Raw genomic sequence first — 18,897 nt, 5'->3', positions numbered from 1 at the left:
TACAAGAAACAAAATGAGATGAGAGATGTACAGCATCTTGAATCACATGCTTTGCCTCTAAGAGTAATTGCTCCTCTTCAATGCTGCTGTAGTAAATTAATTACTGTTTGGTAATCAGACTTAATTAACTGATAATTGGTCGTTCACAAATCGACCCGTATGGTAAATCTGTTGATGCTGCCATGGTGGGTTAGTAAAGCAGTTAAAGGCCTAATCACCCACTGGAAGGTCTTGGTTCACACACATTTGACGGCATTAATATTCTCATTCCCATCTCGGTATATAGAAAGCTCTTAATCCAACAAAAAAAAATCTGTTGATGTTGTGATCTATATTGATATCGATCTGATACCCTATCGGTTTCTAAGCTAAAACCATGACCCCAACCAAATGATACCTCTAAATGGCCAAAGAAACAAACATACTTATATGGAAATGCCAGTAGGGTCTATTGACTGATTAATGTCCCTCTCAGGGGTTTTTATCCTTAGAAAGGAAAGGATGAAAAGACCCAATAGCCCATTGCTTTCCAGAAGAGGACATACAATCCTTTCACAAGTTACAACTCACTAACACACCCTGCAAAGTTGAAATAAGTAGAGAATATATTCTCATGTGCAGAAGAAGGGTTTCTCATCCATGGGCCGTCCAGTCAAGGATGGAAAGTATGTTTTCATGGGCCAGGAATCTTTCACGTACCAATTTGTTGTGGCAGACTTGATAGACACCCCTCCCCTTCCACCTCTTCTTCTGTTGTCATTCATCCTTGGCTTTGTTTACTAATCTGGCAACTTTTGAATCCATCCAACACAGGCCATTTGTCTTATATTTTTGTCTTTCCCTTCAATTTGGTTGTGATGCCTTTGTTCTAGTAGTGATCATCTTTATAATTTGACATTGATTGTCAGTAGAAGTTCCAAAAAAAATAAAATCGTTGTATTGCTACCTAACTGCTGTTCAGTAGTTCTCTTCTTCTCGATGTCATCATTGTATATCTTTTACTTTGCAGGACTTTGTTTTAGATCCAGGTTTATTACAATTAGAAACTTGTAGGGATTTAAAAATGATTTTTTGGGTAAAAATCAATTTATTCATCGTGCGTAAAGGATGTGGCCGAACAAAGCTCTAAATAATTATTCAATGGAACACGGCCACTCGGTGGCACACAACATAGTTAGGGTCTTTCTTGCTAAGAGATTTCTGACATGATTCGCTCTCCTAGGGGTTTAAACATGATGAAACTTTAGAAAGGCATGCCAAAGATGAAAAATAAACCTTTGGATCAGTGGCAATTCACATTCCATCCACAGTGAACAACGGAATAAACATGTTGTCATGTTAAAATCTAACCTTTACTTGTTCTACATTCTAAAGAGGAAACAGAAGAATTGGGCTTGATAACTTCATTCTGAGAAGGGTTAATCTCAAAGGAGATATATCGTTAAGTAGTAGTAACACTGACATGTTTGAACTATGTATTTGGTACAACCCATGTTGTAAAAACATAAATCAACTATTGCTTATGACTGACAAATGACTTCTAAATCGAATATATCAACTACTTGACTTAAAACCTGCTATCCATCTAACCTTATAACATTATGATTGACAAGCCTATACACCATCCATCATTCAAAACTTAGGGGGCTCTTTTTCATTGGAAGATTGCACTCTTGGTTTTTCTGGTCTGAAATACTTAGCAGAGCCTTCTGTCGATTCAATGCACAGTCCATGTATTCCTGAAGTGGTGGAAGATACACTTGTTCTACATCATTAGGTGCTTGTCCTCGAATTATCTATCGAAGTCATTAAGCAGATTTGTTATATAAATCACTATTCACTAAGAAAAATAAAAATAGCAAAACTGAACTGCGATACCTTTGAAGCCCAATGCCGCTCTGCTTGTTGGCAAATATCCCTGATATCTCTCCCGGACATTCTACACATCAAATGTTGATTAGATGGTGAAAACCACATTAAGTTGACTGAAATGTATGCAACATACAACACAAGTATGTTATCTAATGCGTATCCTAAAAATCAAGAAGCAAGACTGGGCAGCTCAGCACCCATAATTCCATTGACACATGTTGAAAATAGATCAATCCACTAATCCCGGGCGTCAACTCCACCTAGTCTTATTTTAAACTAGTGAATGTCTATAAGATTGTCAGAAGTGGTATGCGGATTCTTGGTTTCCAAAAATGGTGCACCCAAAATCCCCAAATCTATGCAACTGCATGACACAGCAGCAAATGGAAGCAATGGCCCCCATCAGGTGCTCTCATGTAATTGAGATGTCAACTGTATTCAGGAAATTTAGAGTTCTTACCCTTCTGTAACTGCAGCAAATTCAATTAATTCAGATTCGTTGAGATGCTTGGCATACTGCGCTGCAATTTTCTGACGATTTTGTTGATCTGGTAGCCCAAAAGTAATCATTGAATCAAATCGACTGCAAGGACAACGATAAAGTTGAGCCAGATGACCATCCTAACACTAGGTACAAATGCATACATATGCTTAACAGCATACGTATACCTTATCAAAGCAGGATCAAGGTCTTGTTTCCTATTGGTTGCCGCAATAACCACCACTCTATTTTCTTGCTCGAATCCATCAATCTTCAGCCACAAAAAAACAAAGTATTTGTCAACGTTGTAGGAGATAAGGGCATTTCTGAGTGTCTGTTAAACCAATAAAATGTTACAATATGAACACCCTTGTGAATTTGTAATGATAAATAGGATCAAGCTACCAAGTAAAACAGCCTCCAAGAAAGTATAACGCAGGTCAGAACTGAATGAAGGATAATGAATAAAGAACTCCTGAGTGAATGTTGATGCATTTTGTATGGTTACTAGAGGCACTCCTTAAGTGGGTGGAATTCAGAAATGCAGTCTTCCACTTCCCAAGTCACAAATTTTACCACAGTTTCACCAGGCTCTAAATTGGTACTTCCACTAATGAACTTTGACAACCATAGGGTTTCACTAGTGAAATTTGACAGCTGAATAATAGAAAGAGGAACAGACCATGGAATACTCTCAGCAGATCAGTTGTTTTCCCAGATTCCTAATAAATAGTTCTGGTTTATTGCATCATCTTTACACATAACTGTGTTGAACTGCCACATAAATTTAGTCAGACAAACAATCTGTATTGATTATCACATTTGATAGTCCTAGGAAGAATAACACCATCTGATTGTCACCTTGACCAAATATACCTCAAAATGATGCCGTTCCTACCTGATTTAAACTACTTAATTTCAGGTTTCAAATTTAGATAAGTGGAGGAGGGAGACCAGACGAAGCACAGGAGAAATAAAAAAATTTTAACAAACAGTACGAACAATGGTTGACTAATTATCTAGTAAAATACTTCAATATACCAATGAAAAGCCAGTTTCACCTGTCGCAATAATACAGATAAGATCCTACGTGTAGCCTCATGCATTTCATTACCCCGAGCAGCAGCAAAAGAATCCACCTGTAAGGACAAAAGCATCAAAAAGGGAGCAAGAATATCAATAATGCTAAGATCTTAAAATCAACATAAATATATATATATAATACCTTGAACAACGAAACTCACTTACAGAAGATATCAACATACAAGTTCAACCATGGGATAACAAAAACATCTTGAATCAATTACCTCATCCAGAAAAATGATTGCACCTTTGGGCAACTCATTTGCGAGAGAGAACACATTCCCCAACAAACGCTCACTTTCACCATAATACTTCGACAATACGACCTCCAGTGGCACATACAGCAGCGGGACACCCTGACAATGGCAATATGACTTCAAAAGGTAAAGTACATGTCTTGATAAAAACTAATTAAGAGTAAAAGTAAACATGCTGTAAAAAGTTCTATATTGATTATATTAGCTTTTGAATACATTTCCATATTAATCTGAATAAACATGAAGCCAATAATTTCAACCAGAAGTACCAAACTATCTCACACACTGTGATACACTGTAGTGGAACAGTGGAACTAACTAGCCTTTAACAGTAAAACTAAAACATCTAAGTATACTATACAACAGAAGTAAGAAGTTCTATGACATACCGCTTGATTAGCAATTACCCGAGCACAAGAAGTCTTGCCCGTCCCTATAAGTCAAAAGTAGTGTGTAAGTTTCCCTACTGTCCTATGCGCTTAGAAGAAAATGATCAATGAAACGAAAGAAATGGTGACAAAGACCAAATTTGTAAATGTGAAATAGAAAATATTTTTGCCTCTTTTCTTATTGGATGCAACATGTACAACAAACACCACAAACTTAGTCAACAATGTAGTAGCACCAGGAATTAACCTATTATACACGTAGAAGATTGTTTTGGCTCATACCTTCCAAACAATCAAATGATTACGTAAATATGGTACTGTTCCCAAAGATCTGCTTCTTCACTAATATTATGTTAAAGAGAAAATATAAGACATGAAATGCACAATACAGAGAAGGTGACAATCAATTGAGATCTCGTGATCATGGACTACAAGACAAACAAGAGAGATTCAAGGATTACGACCCCTCACCAAAGGAACAGTGGTAAAATTAGAGAATAATTTAAAATATAAAAAAAAAAAAAACATATGCCAGAAAGTCGTTAAGAAAGAAGAGGGGGGGGGGGCTACAAATATACTTGACGTTGAGGACATTTTGTACCCATTTGAACTAGTGATATATTAATTGTTAAATAACTTGGATTACGTAGTTGGAGTTGCATCACATCTAGGCCCAATTGTGTATTTGAATCATGAAATAGGGTCTAATATCAAAGTCCAACACAGTCACCCACAGCAGTGAAGACCTGATTTTAGTGTTCTACAACCATAAATGGTAATCAACTGATTTATAGTAGCAATGCATTCTGCAGGCAGCACTGGGGTGTAAAGCTAGTTACCTACCGTGAAGGATCTTCAGAATTAAACATGCATAAGGACTATGCTGGTAGATAAGAGCGTTCTAGAAATGTCCAAGAAAAAAAAATGAGATTACTTCAAAACATGCATGAGGAGTATGTGGCGTAGTAAGGTTGGTCCAAAATAGACTAATAAAGATTAGGAATTTGGGATCACTCCAAAACAACCCAGAAAACCTGGTGGAGTTGGGTCAAGTATAACCAGCACTACCCTAATGTTTAATGAATTACCATGCTTAATCAAAATCCAAACAGCTGATATATTTACAGCATTTATAAAACTAGCAATTAAAAAGACAATTGTCAGCCGAAGGTGCTCTGGTGAAAGTCTACAGCTTGCTATTGTGCTAAACCAACTTGGGTCAAGTCATCCCACCTTCACATTGAGCAAAATGCAACTCCAAAACCCAGAAAGGGTTCCAAGTATCACAACATGAGTCTAATCTAAGTAAATGAATAAAAATAAATTTTAACATGAGATCCACAATAAGAATAAGAAAGAGTTAATGTCCTTACTACTGCAACTGTTACATCAGAATATCAGTTTAATAATACTTGTCACTAAATAATCATCTCAAAGTTATAATTGCTCCAAAAACTTTACTAGAACATTTATTGATGGCATTTTGATTTAATCAAAATTGTTAGGAAACAAGCTTTAAACAATCAAAATAGCAGTTGAACTTGAACAGGAAAAGAGAGAAGAAGAAGAGAGAGAGAGATGAAGAACTGTAGAAAAGACCGGATTCTTAGCTAAAGAGCTAGAATCACAGAGCACATTTATAGCCTAATGAATCTAATACACGAGAGACAAGTAATTGCCTCGAAGAAGGAAACAAAATATTACAGCTTTAGTAACTCCTAACTCCAAATAGAAAGTTCTGAAAATAGAAACTATGCTTTCTAAAACTCCCAAAACTAGAGCAGGACTCCACATTAGAAATAGAAAATATAATCAAAACAAAGCATAAACGCACGGAACAGAACAGAACAATAACATGAACAGAAAGCGTTCGTCAGGAATAGTAACGGAACAGAAAACGTATACTCAACACTCCCCTCAAGCTGGAGCATACAAATCTCCCATGCCGCGCAACGGATAGATTGAAAACTGGCGAACGAGCTGGTGAACAAACGTTAGTTGGCAGAGAGCTCACAAAAGGAGTTGCTATAAGCTTCTTCTTCACGCATCACGCACAAAGTGACAACTACCTCATATGCTTCGTTCTCTCATGGAACACGGATTATTAGCAATGTAAGTGGCTGCCGATTATCACGAAACATTCCCTTCCATGAGGGGGAGAAACGAAATCCTATTTCCTCTAACAAGAACGAAGCCACATCAATCAGAACGGTGTGGGCCATAGCCCATCTTAGCTCAGCACTGATGAGCAATGGTGGATGTTCTACTCTTCCGAGTCACAAGATTTCCACCAAGAAAAGACAATAACCCGTGGTGACCGGCGATCAATGACGGATCCAGCCCAACGCATCGAAAAGGCAACCAAGTCCATACTCCGATTTGGTCGATAGATGAGCCCTTCCGGAGCACCGAGGTATCGAAGCACCCATCGCGCATCCCAAGAGCCTTCCTAGGAGACGCATAACCGACTCAACACACCAACATAATAAGAAATATCGGACGAGTAAAGAAGATAAATAAGTTTCCCAATAAGACTCACGATGGACACATCTAACAAGTCACCATCATCACGCCAACCAACCGAGGATCCATGGGAATGTCGCAGGTTTAGAAGCAAGCATGCCGGTCTCAGCAAAAGATCCAACACATACTTCTTGGACAAACTACTCCTTTTAAATACGGATCACTCAATCCCCAAGAAATATGTAGATCACTTAAATCTTTGGTTTGGAAATATTTTTGTAAGTGTGCCTTAACCGTATGGATTGCATCAACATCATTGCCTAAAAGGACAATATCATCAACCAAACCGCCATAATGACAACACAATCACCCCGCCGCAACAAACAAAAGTGACGGAGTAACACGCAAAACCAAAGACTCCAAGCTTGTTAAATTCTCAAACCAAGCCCGTGGAGACGTTGAGTCCATAAATCGCTATGAAGCCCGCAAACACGAACACGCCTCCCCCGAGCAACATACCCGGAGGTTGCTCCATGTAAACCTCTTCATGAAAATCACCACATAAGAATGCATTTTTTATGTCAAGCTGAAAAAGAGTCCAATCATAATTCCACCAAAGATATCAAGACACGGACATAATTAAGTCTTGCCACGGAGAAAAAGTCTCAAAATAATCACACCATATGTTTGTGTATAGCCCTTAGCCACCAAGCGGGCCTTAAGCTTTCAACCGACCATTGAATGGTACTTAATAGTATACACCCACCGACAACGGACCACATCTTCCCGGAGGTAAGTTGACTAAAGACCATGTATGACGAGAATGTAAAGCATCCATTTCCACATCCATAGCGGCTTTCCAGCCATGAATTAAGAGCTCGGATGATGGGTTGGAATATGAACGGTAGACATAAACAAAGCAAGGCAACGAAAGATAGGGGGGGGGTGAGAGGTAGAAACAAAATTGGAAACAGGATAAACAATGTTAGAGTGTAAAGTGCAAGTACGAGTACCTTTCCTTAAAGCAATTGGTAAGTCATCGAGGCGAGTGGGATCTCCACTGAAGAATCCGCCGGTGGAGAGGATGAAGAAGGAACATCCGTAGGGCAGCCAGGCTCCACTAAAGGAGAGCCGCAATATTGTTAGGAGGAACCACTATCCACAATATGTTACGCAACTATGTCCACGATAAACCCGAGAGGAACATTGCTAGTGGAAGGAACAAAAAGGGAAAGGAGGAGTATCATCCAAAACACACAACAGACACGATGACTAAGATAATAAGGAGTGTCTCAAAAAGGTCACATCCGCACGTAAATTGTGCGAAGAACCGGATCATAGCAGAAAACCGAGTTCGGAGTACCCAAGAAAAATACACAATAGAACGGGGGAAAAGTTTATCCAAAGGATGTGGTAGGAACAAAACACACAACCAAAAATTGGGTGGAATTGAAAATGGTTCTCATTGGGAAAAACAATTGAAAAAGGAGTTTCGAAAGCAAAGGCATAGGCATGCGGTAATTAAATGACCAGAGCAAAATTGCATCACACCACCTTGTAACATTCATCCGAATCAAAAAGCGCGGCAACCTCCAAGAGGTGACGATTGCCAGCCACTCCATAGTGGGGAGTGAATGAACAACTGGTTTGATGAATCATTCCAAGAGAATCACACAAGTTAGATATATCATGTTGCACATATTCTAAAGCATTATCAGATCGAAAAATTTAATAGGAAGAGAAAATGAGTCGAATTTCATGAATAAACTTAAATGTAGTTAAGAACTTTGTCCGATCCTAAAAGATACAACCAGAAGACGGGAGAAATCGCCACAAAAGTAACAAAATATCGAAAACCAGCCATTACTAATCTACAAGGGCCCCAAATATCGGAATGAACAAGAAAAATAAGGACTCACTACGAGAGATAGAGCGTGGAGGATAGGTGGCACGAGATGCCCAACTCACACGCCACAAAATCAGACACCGATAAAAGAAGGAAATAAAATCAATCAGGTAAAGACAGATGGCCAAACGGGCCGGAGAGCATCGACACAACATCAAAAAGAGCCGCAATAGGGGTAGCATAGTTCAAATAGTAGAGTCCGCCACACCCCCACCAACGCTCCCACGGAAGGTCCCGGAAAACACAATAAGGGGAGTAAAAGCACAGAGCGAGTAGTGCTAGTAAGACAACGAGATAATAAGTTAAAAAGAAAGTTAGCAACATGAAGCACGGATGATAAAGTAAGAGAAGGTGTAGGAGAAACACCCAGAGCCAGAATAGGTGTGGAAGTCCCAAGCATGATAACAGAATTAGTGGTAGATTAGAAAAAGAGCAAAAAGGAGACACCGCATATAGGAAGAGGCCCGAACGAGACCAAGGGGTGGGAGTAGAAGTGAGAAGTGATGTGTTACCCGCATAAGAAAGTGTGGAGCAAAAGTCAGGGAGTGGAAGCGCCAGCAATATTGCAACGGCGAAGGATAGGCACATCATCCTGAGTCTAGACAAGTCCCCGAAGAAGATCAACCACTATCATTGTGCACAATATCAGCACCACCATCGAAACGGCATGATTGGCAAGGCAGCCCACTGGCATGTGGCCCAACAAGCCCACTAAGTGCAGCGAATGAGTACAAAGTGAGATGTCCATAGACAGGAACACCACGACCTCCAAAAGACCACTAACAGGCACGAGCGAATCAAAAGTGGTCAATACTCGAAACCCACGGGGCAGCCACCTAATGCGATATTATGGACGAGACAGATACAGGAACGATTCACCTAGACCACACACATCGAACGGAACGACCCTCCTCCTACGTCCAAGGTGCAAAAAAGTGTCACCAAGTGGAAAACGAGAGGATATCACCAGAATGTCTCACTAACGGACTCAACAGAAACGGGAACAAAAGGATTCAAGGAGACAGAAACATTCAAATACACATCAAGCTCGAACCAGTAGAAAACAAGCAAACAACAAAAAGCAGGAACGAACAGAGAAAAGAGAGAATAAGAAGAAGAGAAGAGAGAGAAGAACGAGAAAGACCGGACAGCAAAGAGTCGAATCAAGAGACATAAGCAAGAATCTAATACAACGAGAGACAAGAAGCCCGAAGAAGGAAACAAAATAACAGAGAACTCAACCCAAAAAGAAAGTCAAAAAAAACTACCACCAAAATAAAACAGTTTAAAACTCCCAACTATGAGAAGACCCACATAGAAATAGAAAATATAATCAAAACAATAGCATAAACGTCACGTGAACAGTAAAACTCGTATACTTCAACAAAAATAATGTGATGGATTCCCTTAACATGATAGATCCCTTCCATGAGAGGGGGAGAAAATTACTATTTTTTGGAAAAAAAAAGGGGGGGGGGGGGGTCACCATATGTATGATTTTTGAGAAGTTTGCTCCATGAAGAATCACCTACAGAACTTTTTGGTCAAGCATGACAAATGCAACTCTATTTTTAGTATGTAGATAAAGAAGATTCTAGTCTAGCTGTCAGCATCATTACTACAGGAACTTGTTACCAAACAAGACACAAACAACATATCACCGTCAACATAATTGTCAATCTATCAATGTCTGGGCTTCCAGTCCCCCTCCAGAACCTCGGTTTGCCTGGTCTACTGGACATTCCTTGTTTTGTTTCTTCTAGCTACCTCAAACAAGAACTTGAAGAATACAACAACACAGCTTTAACAACTAGTTTTATGTGCAACACCTTGTTTCTTTTTTCTTTTTGGTGTGTGCATGTGGATGTGTGTTTCTTTTTTCTGTTGGTGTTTTTTTCTTCTTTCTTTTTCGGCCTTGTCTCGACTTAAAGGCATTGGCTACAAAAATCCAAACAAAACAAAGTAAAGAAAAAAAGGGAGGCGGGGGGGTGTCTAAACATGAAAAGCAAATGAAGAGATTGAGAGAAGAGGGATGGAAATAAGATAAGTGATGTAAACTGCAAATGACAAAAGCAAAGATAGAAAATAATGGAAGTGCAGGATGTAAGTAAAAGCAGTGGGTCTCAGCTCAGCCAGTAAGGAGGGTCCTAGCTAAAATGGGGTTTGCAACAAGGATCCTTGCCTCCCCCCCCCCCCCCCAAAAAAATAAATAAATAAATAAAAAAACCAAAACCCAAAAAAAGAAAAGAAAAAGGGCTATATCCATGGTCATACTTGGAAAAAGCCCAAGACTTTGCATGTATTCCCTTATGACTTCTCCAGTGGACATTTTAGGCCTCCGACTAGCTCTTTTGACTCCTTCAATCAGGACCATATCACTCCTTAGGTGAATACTAAAATTATTCAAACTAGCATCCTCTGACAGAACCATGATTTGGCAATATCCAAAGGATGTTCTTGGAATGATGGTATTCATAACATTAGGCAGTTTCTAAGGACCTGACTTGATCAAGTATTAGGATATCATTGACACAAACATTGTATACTGGCAAAGTTGACTACAGAATAGAAAACCATATACATCTAGCTAGAAAATTATTGTTTTGCATATGAACTTTCATAAGTAAGAATAGAATGTTGAATAATTTCAAAGAGAAGGCCTTTTAGAAGAGATTTAAAGATGGAAGAAACCATATTAAATGGATTTAAATTTCACATGTCTCTTGTACTATAGAATATAGATTTTTATGTATAATAACATAAGACATACATAAATTTTTTATTACCGCCCTGATTACAGTTATATAAAACAAAAAAAACAATACTCTCTGGTCTCTCTTAATTAAAACACATTCAATCATGAACATATCTCTAATATTCCTATGTCTGATACTTGCCTAAGTATAGTCAAAAGTGACAATGACAAGGTAAACTTGGATTTGTCTTCTTCTATTTTTAAATAAACATGGCATGGAAAAGCATAACCACAGGTAAATGGCCTTGGATTTCTCACAGGATTCAGAAATTGCACATATACAGCTTTCCATGCTAATTAAAAACATCTTAGGAAGATTCATGATAAAAAATTAATCTTGAATCAACCATCAACTATAAGGCGGCACTAAATTTAACATAAGAAAGGTCCATAAAACTATTAATCCAATTGACCATCATGGATTAGATGACAAACCTGGTGGACCTTCAAAAAGCACGGCACGTGGTCTGTTGGACTCAAACTTACACCGGGTTCCACGAGCAATATCATCATATACTTCAGGGCTTTGCAGAGCCAGCAGTATAATGTCCTCTATTTCACTGCAAAATACACAGTGAACGACAACTCCTAGCTTCTATAGCATGAATTTTTTTTTGAGTTTAAGAAAGACGAGTAGACTAACATAGAGAGGCACTTGAAAACATCCAATGATATAACACATTTCAGTCAAGCACCAATGGAAACACTATGCATACATGTAGATGAACCGATATCACATACACATATACATTTTTGTCTACCATATGACATGAAAATAATACATAATCCAACTAGGTTGTAGGTAGAGATGTGAATTTCAAGTCGCATACACTAAGGGAATATACATGGTAAAATGTTCCGAAATCAACAAAGGCTACAAAACTCATGAAAAGGGTATCTTCACCTTGTTGCCATCACAAAATATGGTGGCAGGACCATGATGGAAATGGTGGCTTCGGAGTGCTTGTTGCTTGCACATTAACTTGCCTCAGGTTAGGATGTCTTATTTGCTATCTAGCTAAACAAAGTGTCAAAAGCAAGTTTACATCAGTGCTCAATTTCAAGGAATATTGAGAAGCATCAGGCATATTCGATATTCCAATGATATTTTTTCTAAAACAAGATCTTGTAAGACTAAATCCTGATGTAACCAAACCATAATTGGAAATACCTCACCCTGTTAGTCACCGTACCCTGTTTGCTTCTATCATCCCCTGATAGGACCTTGGGATCACGGTAGTATGCTACGTTGAGAGGGGGGGGGAGGGACAGAGAGAGAGAGAATTAGGGTTGATTAGGGGTTATAAATAGAGGTAAGATGTTAGGAGTGGTTATGGATTATTTTATGTGAGTATTTGGGCAGCTGTGTGTTGTGGGGGTGACTGGCACCATTGTAACCAGATTATCTTGCTTATTGTTCTTGTTCATTCATTTCAACAATCAAATATTATTAGTTTTGGGGATCTGATTCACGGGTTCCTAACATCCCCCCCTTTGTAGTTTTCTCACGAGAGACTTGTCTACCTAGAGTCTAGAGTCAATTGTAAAATATTAAAGTCGCTTTGAGGCTCAAAGATAAACAAGCTCCAATGAGTTCAGCATCATGTGCATATCACCCAACTTGCATTCTGCACCCTGAAGCCTGTGGATTGTTATCCCCCAGACACCCCCCCTCCAAAAAAAGAAATTAATAATAATAAAAGATGCCTTACCTCTCATAAATAATTAAAGGATTGAAGGATCAGGATCAGGATCAGTCTGGATCAGCAAGTCTTAGTTAAGTAACTCCAACTGAACAGATGCTGACAAGGATCAGCAGATCCGTAACTCCTTACTGGGTGGGGGCTACCAGAGGCATCAATAGGGTTGTGGCATATTAATTTTGTCTGTAATGCAAATTCACTGAGTTTCATATCAGAGGATGATCCATGGAACTCTATATAGGATGTAAAAGCAAACACTGACAAAATTGCATGATTATTAATTTCTACATTTTCTAGCAAGTAGCCAACTATCCATACCATCCTGCAAACATGCATATCTCTTCCTAACATGATTGAATTCACATTCTTGAAAAGAAAAGCCCACTCAGTATCTTTATCTCTAACAACTCTGCAATCTGCATCATAACCTACTTTATCTTATTGCCAATGGCATAGATAATTACATTTAGCATAACAAAATTTAAAATGAAAAAAAAAACCTAAATTCAAAACCAACAATAAGAATAAAAAAAATTACAGAAAAAAGTAATGCGTGAATACTCATTTATTACCGTTTTTGTTGATCATATCCTGCAATATTATCCCATGATATTTCATTATCAAATTCCCCAATGGATCTCTTTAGTCCAAAAACTCTCACTCCCATGGCCTCCAATGCAGCCGCTGATTTTTCAGCAGAAGGTGTGCGTTCATTATACGGTTTGTTTTCTGGTCCTACTGATCTTCTTTCTAGGGCCCTCCTAGCAGCCATTCTTCCACCAGCTAATTTCAGTGCGGATACCAAAGCATCAAGCTCCTTGTCAGTGAAGCTCCCCTGCTTCATGAACTCAATTTCCTGAAATAATTGGTTCATATGTGAAACAAGCATAAGCTAAACATACAATTCCAATGTCCTGAAATATGATAATGTCTGATATTGAAAAGGAAAACTTGAGTAATAACCGCATTGTCAGAGCTGATAAGCGACTGAAATATGAGTATACATAAATCTCTCTCACTTTCATCCTTGCCATGTGAAATTTCCTTATCTCCTCCAACTTCCTTTTGGATTTCTGTGCGTCTCAATGCCATCTGCCAGGCAACTGTACTGAAAAAACAAATGAAAAAAAGAGGATCAAATAAAAACTTTCAGGAAAAGCAATGCACTAAATAAATGATGGAAGCCTTAAAAAAGCATATCAATGTCTGAACGGTTTCACTAAAGAGGGGAAAGTTTAAAAAAAAAAAAAAAAAAAGGCTGGATCCAAAAGAAAGTGAGAAATTCAGTGGAGGGTCAATTAATGGCAGAAATTAAGTTGTGAGGAAGGACATGCACAGTCTAGGTCTTTTTCCAAGTATGACCTTGGATACAGCCTATCGGAGGGTAAGGATCCATGTGACAGACCCCACTAAGCTTGGCATTTTCCTGAATGTTGGATCAGACTCAGGGCTGAATTGGGGATTGTTGTCGTTGCACCATACGAGAAGCATAGGAAGTAAACAGTTCCCTTAATTAATAACAATATCACAAGACAGTGCACCATCCTTTGCAGCTATACCCTATTCATATGCCAGCTCAGACTTCCTCTATTGGGCATGAAAACCAAAATAATCTGGTGAACAACTTGAAAAGTAAGTCTATCTACAAACTGAGTGCCAAATTGAACCACAACAATATTAAAATGGCACACATAAATTTGATACCAAACCCCCCCCCCAACCCTCAAAAAAATAATAATAAAATAAAATAACGCAAGTCCACATACTTATTTGTTAAATAGGGGAAAGGATCCATTTGGCTTCATCTCATACATTAGATCCAGCAGCCACCAAGTGGACCCAAACTTCATTACTGCTCTCCATTCACATATCCTAGAAAATATTTGATATTCAGCTAACAACTACCCATAAGATGGAAAACTGATATGTAGTACAAAAAAAGTTTTATGGTCTTTTGAACTGGGTGTCCTTTGTACTAGTGAGAAAAAAATGGTTTTGGCCCTTTTGGGTGTTCTACAGCTACCAGACCTGGATTTCAATGGATTACGTAGCCAGCCAAAAGTAAAGTGAAAGACATTAACTCTAGTGTAACGAAATAAAACCAATATGCACTAACATACTAGTAAAAGATGTTCTGTTTCACCCATAGAAAAGGATATTTACATAGGCTAACTGAGAAGAACTAAAGGAACACTGGTACTTTTGCTACTACAAACCTGTCCCAGGAACGCAGTACCATATCTGATCCACCATGTTCATCAGCCTTCAATCCAAGAAGTGAAACAAGGTCCACAATCAATTGCGGCACTTTACAGGTTGGAGGAATTTGGAATTTGATTGTGACCTATGACAGAACACTAAAATTGTAAGCATTGCAACAATGATACTAAAATAACAGTTAATTGCCACAACTAGGATGAAACTTATTGGAACTTCAGTGCTATCAGACAAGTCTGTTGTAATATCCAGCTCAAGAAAAAGCACTATCATCTAGTTGAAGGCAACTTCAGAGTATATAGGTCTAACAATCACACACTCCATGTCGAGGATTCCTCCCCAAGCCCCCACACAAGCGGTAATTTTCTTGTCTGAACATGCAATAAGTGGCACTAATGTCTGCCTAGTATGTTTTGTGTTTCATAATGAAATTCTATAACATACACACAGGCATACTAATTGAAGGGTTGAAAAGACCTAGAATTCTCACCATTTGACCCTTCACAGCAACAGTAAATCTAGGATAGGAGCCATAAGGCATTCCTCTACTTCTAAGCAACTCTTCCAATCGAATTCGTTCTTGCTTAGCCACTTTCTCCATATCAGTGTAGCTTGATGCAGATTCTGGCGGCGAAGGAACCTGAGGATCAGCCTGCAGAAAGAAAAGTCCACACTAGAAAACTATTCAAAGCTCTCTGGTTTAAATCTTCATTGAGTACACATGTAAAGACTGCCAGCGATTCCATTAATTCCACTTAAGTAGGAGAAGAACACAATTTAAGCTGTTAAATTGATCAATTAAAACAACAAAACTATATGAACAGAGAGATTGAAGGCAGAAAACAAGATGAACCCCAAGAAAATGCTAGTGTGCAAGGAATAACCCCTTACTGTATTGGCATCTGCATAAGATATTTGTTTCAGTCCAAATCCTAGGATCCCAGCCAAGACAGCTGGGAGTACTGAAAATGAACCAGAAAAACCTGATACTGTTTCTACAGATGATCCTTCAGATGTTCTGGGCTGCATGCTGTATGCTATAGGCACTGCACGAGCCAACAGGAAGAGTAATTTGAGCAACAGATCTTCCCACTTCTAAAACATACAAAGGTCAAAATATTAAAGCAGACTTAGGAATATAACTAGGCAATATAAGGATCCAGCACAATAGTAGGCTACACGTTTTACCAAAGCCATGGATCCGCAAACAAAAGTCTAGAATCCTTTAAATTAACTTCAATCACTCCTGTACATTGAAGGAAGGAAAACAGGACACAGCAAAGAAACCAAACTACGCAAACTGTTTCAATTCATTCCTCTTTCCCCCGAACCCCCCCCAAAAAAAAAAAAAAAACCCAAGAAAAAGAGAGAAAGAAAAAGAAGAAATGCATCCTTTTTGAGTCACTTCTAAGAATTCTTGAAAATTTTATTGGAGGAGCAACAAGGAGTTGATTGAATATTGCAGGACATTCACTATTAGGACCCTAAGATAAAGTGGGTTACTCATAAAATAGAGTTGTAACTGGACTGGATATTGACATGTTTGAACTTTAACCCAGTAAGAAACCTGCTTTATCTTTCCTCCTCCTCCTCCCTTTTTTTGGGGGGGGGGGGGGGTGGGGTGGGTCTGAGGATCTGGCCTCTGAGCAGTCAAAAGCACACAGAAATAGTATAAATTAACAAAGACGACAAGAATAAGTTTCACTAGGCCTAATGTTATTTATTTTTCCTTTTGCGTGTGTGTGTGTGTGGGGGGGGGGGGGTTGCAAGCCTAATGGCATAGATGTTCATTCAACCCTCAAAACACAAAGAGGTGCACATGCAGTAATATTAGCAATTATAAAAATAGGAGTGACAACAACATATCAACTATATTATCAGGTTATTTCCTAATCCTAATCATATAAAACTACAAACTGAACTTTCATGGATCAGATAGTGTGAACCCAGTGCTGAGGGCTTTCACACAAGGTCAGATCTTACTCAATATTAAAAATCAAAATTTTGTTTGAATTCGGATCATGGGTCCGTTCAAAAAAAAAAAAAAATAGTTCCAGTTAAGGGGCAGAAGAGGAAGCAAACAACCCAACTAAAGAAACAAGTCCTTGAAGGCATATGTAAGAACACAGGTTAAGGTAGAAGCGAATTATCTGGCATGGTTTGAGAAAGATTCAATAACCCTTTTGGTATATCCTCCAATGGATGCTTTGCAATTAAATGGCTTTTATGCTTCACTTTGATCGACATGTAATTTGTAATTAACCCCTTCTTGTTTTAGGGCAATCAAATTATAAAGCCTTACTTGTAGCCAGAGTTCTCAAAACCATGGTGGGAGTTCTCAGAACACAGGCATAATCCAATAACTGTAGAATTTTTTAAGGACTCAAGCTCACATATTTAGCTTAACTTTCATCTTCTTAGAAAGGTGTTCCATAAATTAAAATTAGAACTAATAGATTTTGCAATATTTAAGTTTTTAGTTTACAGGGAACAAGATAACACAAGATAGAAATTATATATGTTTTTGCCATGTGATATTATGTATGTGGGTCTAATTCTGTGTGTCTACAGGGGGTGCCAAAAATAATTTTGCTGTACCCGATTTGCATGGAAATTCTTCATCCGATGGCCCAAATTACCTTGAGATATGTACGGTGTTGATTATATCTCAGTTTAAGGTTTTTGGTATGAATATGTAACTCTCCTCCTTTGTAACTGAATTTTCAGATTTTTGAAACTAGTGGATTGTTTGGCAGTGATGGGTTTTCTTCCCCTTGAGGGTTTCCCAAGTAAAATCTGCTTGTTCTGTCTTCAATTTTTTATTCTTTATTTCATTGTGTGATTGTTCCTCAAATTCGAGACTCCCTAACATCCCCACATATTCTTTTCAACAGACAAGCCATTCTGCCAAAGGTAAGATAATTAGTCATTTTCCATTCCAATTTCATGGGAAAGGAGACATCGTACTTGGCTCCCAAAACTACAGAAACGAAACAGATGAGCTAAACAACCATCAGAAATCCGAGACTAATTTGGACATTGTAAGATAATAACCACTGGAGACTGCAAATAAAAACAATTACAACTATATTATCCATAGTTAGCCATAAAATTTACATGGTTTAAGCCGTAGCTGGATTATGCTTACCCTATTTCCAGTCACGAAGATATCCCAAATAATTAGAGCTACAGAACTTAAACCACGTCAAGAATCATAATGTAGATTGAACTGTGCAATTAGTAATCCAGGCAAATTCAGCCAAGTTTACATAGACTTGAGTGCAAGTGGCGAAAAAGCAAAATTTACATCCGTCACTGACCTAAAAATATGAAAACGTATACTTACTGTAATCAAAACGGTGTTGAGGATGTCTAGTTGCAGAAGGTGAAGAATATGATCTCAAGAATTTAACGTAGTTGATCGTTCGCCAGGTCTGGCCTGAACTGAAAATTCGTTTCAGAGCGGCCATTTTCTCTCTTCAGACGCTTAACCTCGACTCTCCCTAATTGCAGAAAACTCAAGTCCAATTCGAAGCTATCTCTTGGATTCGAAGGTTCTTTCTTTCCTGAACAGCGGCGGCAAAACTGAAAAGCTATCAAATTAGACTTGCGGAGCGGTGAGCTGAGCGGACCATTTTCCAAAATGGGCCATTATGATTTTTTTATAAATAGATTTCAACTATTCGGTGAGATGTTGAAACACATGTCATACATCTAAATAAAAAAAATGAATGACAGGTGAATGATGAGAGATAAAGGCCGTGGCCCATT

General features: G+C 38.4%; 1 protein-coding gene across 1 annotated transcript; it reads right to left on the bottom strand.

Annotated features, from left to right (window-relative positions):
• Positions 1 to 1,049: 1,049 nt before the first annotated feature.
• LOC149004116 (P-loop containing nucleoside triphosphate hydrolases superfamily protein) lies at positions 1,050 to 18,745 on the bottom strand. The gene is made up of 14 exons (XM_089168833.1): positions 18,473 to 18,745; positions 16,018 to 16,172; positions 15,617 to 15,778; positions 15,126 to 15,253; positions 13,873 to 14,017; positions 13,482 to 13,765; positions 11,642 to 11,766; positions 4,083 to 4,126; positions 3,661 to 3,792; positions 3,415 to 3,492; positions 2,542 to 2,624; positions 2,333 to 2,455; positions 1,879 to 1,939; positions 1,050 to 1,796 (listed from the first exon to the last, which is right to left on the bottom strand). The coding sequence occupies exons 1-14, from the start codon at positions 18,594 to 18,596 to the stop codon at positions 1,629 to 1,631; spliced, it is 1,812 nt and encodes a 603-aa protein (XP_089024959.1). The 5' UTR covers positions 18,597 to 18,745; the 3' UTR covers positions 1,050 to 1,628.
• Between the last annotated feature and the right edge of the window lie 152 nt (positions 18,746 to 18,897).

The sequence above is a fragment of the Hakea prostrata genome, chromosome 9 (assembly GCF_041222555.1).
Source record: "Hakea prostrata isolate BN-2017 chromosome 9, UWA_Hpros_2, whole genome shotgun sequence".
NCBI classification, from domain to species: Eukaryota; Viridiplantae; Streptophyta; class Magnoliopsida; order Proteales; family Proteaceae; genus Hakea; species Hakea prostrata.
This window is presented reverse-complemented; position numbering and strand designations above follow the sequence as displayed.